The sequence below is a fragment of the Ursus arctos genome, unplaced genomic scaffold (genome assembly GCF_023065955.2).
Source record: "Ursus arctos isolate Adak ecotype North America unplaced genomic scaffold, UrsArc2.0 scaffold_3, whole genome shotgun sequence".
NCBI lineage: Eukaryota > Metazoa > Chordata > Mammalia > Carnivora > Ursidae > Ursus > Ursus arctos.
Genome location: NW_026622985.1, coordinates 102,270,354 through 102,276,353, shown reverse-complemented (window position 1 = coordinate 102,276,353; position 6,000 = coordinate 102,270,354). Strand labels below are relative to the sequence as shown.

The window sequence follows — 6,000 nt, the reverse complement described above, 5'->3', positions numbered from 1 at the left end:
CAATCCCTAGGTGTCATTGGCACTTTTCAGTGGAGTCCAATGATCTCACACCTAGAATTTGCTCCTAATTAGTGGGTCAGTTTTTGGTGGCCATGCTTTGTCCCTTCTGTGTCTTCCTGAGCCTCTACTGGGATGTAGAAGAGCTAGTATGGCTGCTAACTTGATGTCGTCTTATTCTGGAGGTTGCTGGAGGTCACTCATTATTACTAGAGGAGTAATTTCAGTAATTTCCTCTCAATTTCAGTTTAGGTCAAATTTCACAAATAAGGACCTGGAGGGTGGTGGTAGATGAGGGGTCAGGGGACTAGGCTGTTTACAGAATTAAAATTTCCACATCCAGTCATGAAATACGGCATTCTGATAGGACTCTGCTCCGTATTAGTGACAGCCACACTGCTAACTCACTCGATTGCCATGCATTCCTTTCTTCCTTCTTTCACCACTGGCTGAGTGCCTACTGCGTGCGACGCAGGCACACAGCCCTCAGAGACGATGGTGAGAAAAAAGAGACCCACCTCTGTCCACAGAGCTGCTGGTCCAGAGAAGGAGGCAGAGCACATCAACTGAACAAGTCAGACACACACACGTTTACACAAGGTGACAAATGCTCTGGAATGTCCCAGGGCGTCAGCCTCCCAGACCCCTCCCGGGTAAAAGACGCTCATGTTCTGCAATGATTCTTCCTGGTGCTTAAGTGGAAGCTCCACTGGCCAGAGAGAAGGAAGCCCTACTGGCCCCTCGCTGACCATCCTCACGCATCACTGTGCCAGGCGACACTGGGTGCTGGCCAGGGGACCATCCTGGGCTTTCTTGGATCTCACCCTGAAATTCTGTTATAACTGAGTGCAAAATCCAAGAGCATTTATTTACTTGGGTTATTTTTATACAGACATTTTCAAATACTAAAGCATAATGTAAAATGTGTCTGACATTCAAATAATGCCAACAGAAGCCCAAGAAAGTTTTAAGAAAACACGATTGGCAGAGGTCATTTCAATGATGTAACTACATTTAATTTATACCTGAGTATGTTCTTTTCTGCAGGACTAAGAAAATTGTTCATTGAAGTACGTTTTCATGGTAGATTGTTTAAAATATAATGTGCTAATATTTTAAAGCTATTCTAAAAATAAGTAGAAAGATTCTCGGAGAAGAACATAATTGACATGATGCTCTCAAGTTTCCTCTCAAGTTCAGTCATACACTAAAATGTTTGTTGTTTCCATTCAAAAAATAGTGATTTATTTACTGGGAACACTGAGGTGACATTCTTGAAAAATAAGTTACATACAGAATACATGTCCTCTATCTACATCAATGTACATGCACATGGATATAACTGTCTTTCCCAAGTGGGTCATCACTTGGCCCTGTCTGCTGTGCCCAAGACCACAGCCCACTATTCCACAGCCCCCCTTCTACAGGGCTTCCTGCAAGAGCAGTCGCAGCTTCCCCAGCTCGTCTCCCACGGGGGCTGCCCACGCCCTCTTCAGGTACTGGACGTCCACGCTGCCAGAGGCTCTAGCCAGCACCAGGGCCAGGAAGCTGCCACTGGCCTTCTCTGCTTCACCCACGACTGTCATGGCCACCAGCCTGAAAGTAAGAAGCACATGCTGTGTGATCATGAGTCTCCCAAATTATCTATCCTCCAAGGAAGGAGTAAAAAGCAAGGAAAATTCTACAAATTTCAGTAATAGTCAAATGAAGGGTTAGGCCAGAAATAAACATATAAAAATCTATGGAAACCACTTAGAAAATGTATTTCCGCATTTCTGCAGACTGCTTGTGAGAGTCACAGATCATAGCAGAGGACGCGCTGCCGCAAGACACCTGGGCTGGATGCCCTGAGCGCTAGACCCTCCCATCCAGTTTGTTCCTCTGGTGAATGGGGATGCCAGTGGCCCTCGAGTGCCCAGCAAGAAACGCGGAGCCATGGGGCGCCTGGGTGGCACAGTCGTTAAGCGTCTGCCTTCGGCTCAGGGCGTGATCCCTGCGTTCTGGGATCAAGCCCCACATCAGGCTCCTCCACTAGGAGCCTGCTTCTTCCTCTCCCACTCCCCCTGCTTGTTTTCCCTCTCTCGCTGGCTGTCTCTGTCAAATAAATAAAATAAAATCTTTAAAAAAAAAAAAAAAGAAAGAAACGCGGAGTCAGCCCCACAGCCCTGATCTTGCCTCTCCTGTCCCTTCACTGACCAGGTTCTCTGACTGGGTCCTGTCTCTAACCTTTCCCCTCACAGACTGCTGACAGACACTTGGCGACGTGGATCCCACGTCTGCTGGAGGTCCGCTGGCTGCTCAAGGCCACCCAAATCCCAGTTCCCACACGGCACCTGCAGTGCCGGCCTCTTGGGACACTACTCCTCCCATCTTCCTCTGGTTCACTTCCACTTATCCTTTGAGACCTGCCTCAATGGCGTCACCCCAGAGGTCTCCCCGAGCCCCAACCAGATCCCTTGACTAGGCCTGATTTGGTCAGGGATCCCCAGCACCCCTGAAATGCCTCTGTCACACATTCATCCCACCTTTACTCTCCAAGAAGGCTGAGACCATGCCCACCTCATACTGACCTCAGTGCTCCCGCCCCTCCTGTCTCCTCATAATGACCGGGGCCGCCAGCAACAGCACCTGCAGGGGCCATGATTTGGTGGGATCCATGACTGGCACAGGACAGGAGCAGTGAGCCCCTCCAGGGAGATGCCAGCAGTCGCACGTAGCAGAGAATCCCCACTGTGGCCCCATAGGGTCTGAGCACCCACTAATACTCCGTAAATCCGTCCCCACAATCCAAATACTCCTCCAACTCCCAGGCCTCTGTGAGGCAAGCACAGCACACCCTGACAGGGACCTGACTGAGCCCCTCCGAGCCCAGTCAGTCTACACCCACCCACAGGCCACGCTCTGGAGAGCCACAGCACGATTCGTGGCAGGTGAGCAAACCATGAAAAATTACAATCGTAGAGGGAGGCAAACCATGAGAGACTCTTAACTCTAGGAAACAAACAGGGTTGCTGGGGAGGGGGCAGGGGAAGCTGGGAGACAGGCATTAAGGAGGGCGTGTGATGTAATGAGCACCGGGTTTACACACAACTGATGAATCACTGAGCTCTATCTCTGATACTAATACTACCCTATATGTTAACTCACATGAATTTAAATTAAAAAAATTAGTCGTCACTTAGTACTACTTAGTACTTCAACCCCGCCGTTCAGTGACTAGTGTAAAACACAGTCAAGCTTAATTGCCACAAACGTGGAAACATGAGTAGCGGGTGACAAACATGAAAGCTCCTGCTGCACGGCGACTGCGATACACGCGGGCACCACACGGCGTGCTCCACGGGGCACCGCGAAGCTGGGTCTACACGAAAACAGATGTCAAAGCACCAGACTGTACTGTGACGCTCCAGGTAAAATGCCCCTGGAGTTTGCGAGCCAGACAGAACCTAAGCCGAGGGCAGAGAACCGAAGGCACAGTCCGGGCTCCACAGGCAGCTGCCGCCCCATCCGAGCTGGCCCAGAGCGCCTGCTGCCCACACACTCACCGCCTGGCCGGCTTCTGCTCCCAGACCATGAGCCACAGGTTACTTATCACCACGGGTCTAAATTCACCTAAATGTGGTAAATTCTTCCTTTAAACTCGTGCCTTTTAGACTCTGTTAGTTTCTTCTTCTGCTGCTCTTCTCTGCAGCTGAAGAAACACTGAGCCCTTTCTGGGAATACTACTTCTTTAACTGAACACTGCTGCTAACCAAACAGGAGGCATGTACAAAAGAATGTTCCACATCATTCTCTGCTCTGCCTCAGCAGCTCCCCTGCTCTGTGCAGCTTCAGCGTGCTGCCCTCTCCCGAGACCCGGACACGCCGGCCGGTCCCCACTGCCACCGAGGGCATGGGGAGGGTGAGGCCCCCTGCCCTGACCCCAGGAGAACCCAAACCTCCCCTCTTCTTGGTAAGACCTTCCTTCCCTGCCCCACTGAAAATCCACACTTGATCCCTCCCTGTTTATTTCTCCCCGTCACAAGTTGTGGGACTTGCTAGTTTATTTTGTTTACTACCCATCTTGCCCCATCAGGACATGAGCCTGCCAGCTGGTTCACCGCTGTACCCTGCAGTGCTGCCCACAGCACAGTAGGTGCTCGGTAAACGCTCGTTTTATTAAATAACTGACAAACTTTGGGGAATAAACTGTGTGTGCATTCTGTGTTTATATGTCAATCAGTCTGGATTTTGATGATGCATTTTTTTAATAATTAGAATCATGTAAGTGTACCTAGTAGTTGCACTAAATACACACGGGTCTTCATTTTTTCAGGTCTTACTGGTGTATCCTAACGTCTATCAAACCATATCCTGGTTTCCATCACCGCTTGTCCTTGTCTTTCCTCTACAAAGGGATGTGGGATACAGCTGGGCGGCCCCCATTCTCCCCAGGTCTTGGGAGCCTTCATTTCACAGCAGGAGAATGTATTCACAAGAAACAGAAAATCTCAAGAAAGAAAACAGGTATAGAGACAAAGTGGGGTCAAGAGAGAGCCCTTCATAGTGAAAGCTTGATACGTATTTCAACTTTCAATTAAACAAAACAACAAAAACGGGATTATTTAAAGCACATCAATAGCTACTCGCATGACTGGGTTTCACCTTATTCACTGCAGAGGCACATGGGGCTGGTTTGCCTGGGACATCATTTTAGGGCAGAAGAATGACACTAAGGTGAAACTATGTGAATTACTAATTCCCATGTAGGATCCCTTGTTAGAAACCAGAAGGAAGACTGTGTATCACTCAAATACTGAATTTAAAATACTAATAGGGGTGCCTGGGTGGCTCAGTCGTTAAGCGTCTGCCTTTGGCTCAGGGCATGATCCCAGGCGTTCTGGGATCGAGCCCCACATCAGGCTTCTCTGCTAGGAGGCTGCTTCGTCCTCTCCCACTCCCCCTGCCTGTGTTCCCTTTCTCGCTGGCTGTCTCTCTCTGTCAAATAAATAAATAAAATCTTAAATAAATAAATAAATAAAAATAAAAGACTAATAAATGAATGCAACTAAGGAGCTCACAAAAAGCTTCCTTTATTTATAGAATGATAATCACGGGGGGTGGGGGGAAGCCTGGGTGGCTCGGTTAAGTGTCTACCTTCAGCTCAGGTCATGATCCCCGGGTCCTGGGATGGAGTCCCGCGTCGGGCTCCCTGCTTCTCCCTCTGCCTGCTGCTCCGCCCCCCCCTCAGCTTGCGCTCTCCCACTCTCTTGCCCTCACTCCATCTCAAATAAATGAAAAAATAAAGAGAATGATAATCATAGGAAAATAGTAGTGTGTGAATTCTTTAATCCACAGACTATTCTGGACTAAATGTGAAATAACCTAAAGTGGTTTTCAAAATATTACTTACATATGTAAATATAAAAATATTTAAATTTAAGCATGAATAACCACAGTCTGAAGTGTAGCAGCCTTACCCATAAACCACCACGGACGCTTCTGGAAGAACTGCCTGGGAGGGACACCCTCAGACTCACCTGTCTGGGGAGATGAGCTGTTTGGCTACAGGACCCAGATCGCTTTCCAGCAGATCCCAGATATAAATACAGGATGTGTCATCCTGGGCCAGAAACACGGCAGGTCTGGTCAAGGACCAGCGTAGGCCTGTGACTGCGTGGCCGTCCGTGCTGCCGTCCCACTGCAGGAGAGGGTACTCAGATGTCAGCTGGTGTAACCTGATGCTTCCATCTGAACAGCCGGCCTGGGGACAGGGGTAGATATGGTTGGTCTCCATTCTTTCTTCTTTCTCACTCAGTCTCAGCAGTGACAGACACTCTTCAGAGCATTAGCTCTGTCCTCACAAATTACAAGGTGAGCATTCACCCTGGAGATCCTGATACACTTTGAACCCCCTTCCCCTTCCCCAAATGGCCAATAATGAACTCAGAGAATATACAGACAGGTGTTTATCTTTAACAAAGTTGAATATTGCTAATTCAACCGCAGGCTGTTAAGACAGGC

At 48.8% G+C, this 6,000-nt stretch overlaps 1 protein-coding gene across 11 annotated transcripts in view; it reads right to left on the bottom strand.

Moving 5' to 3' along the window:
* Window positions 1-1,212: 1,212 nt before the first annotated feature.
* Window positions 1,213-6,000, bottom strand: part of DYNC2I1 (dynein 2 intermediate chain 1) — a 56,524-nt gene continuing 51,736 nt past the window's right edge. For all 11 annotated transcript variants that reach the window (XM_026479241.4, XM_026479240.4, XM_044392243.3 and 8 more), the window contains 2 exons: window positions 5,517-5,740; window positions 1,213-1,593 (listed from right to left, as the gene is read on the bottom strand). In XM_026479241.4, coding sequence (XP_026335026.2) covers window positions 1,419-1,593; window positions 5,517-5,740 — 399 coding nt within the window. In that variant the 3' untranslated portion in view covers window positions 1,213-1,418. The remainder of the gene's footprint in view (window positions 1,594-5,516; window positions 5,741-6,000) is intronic.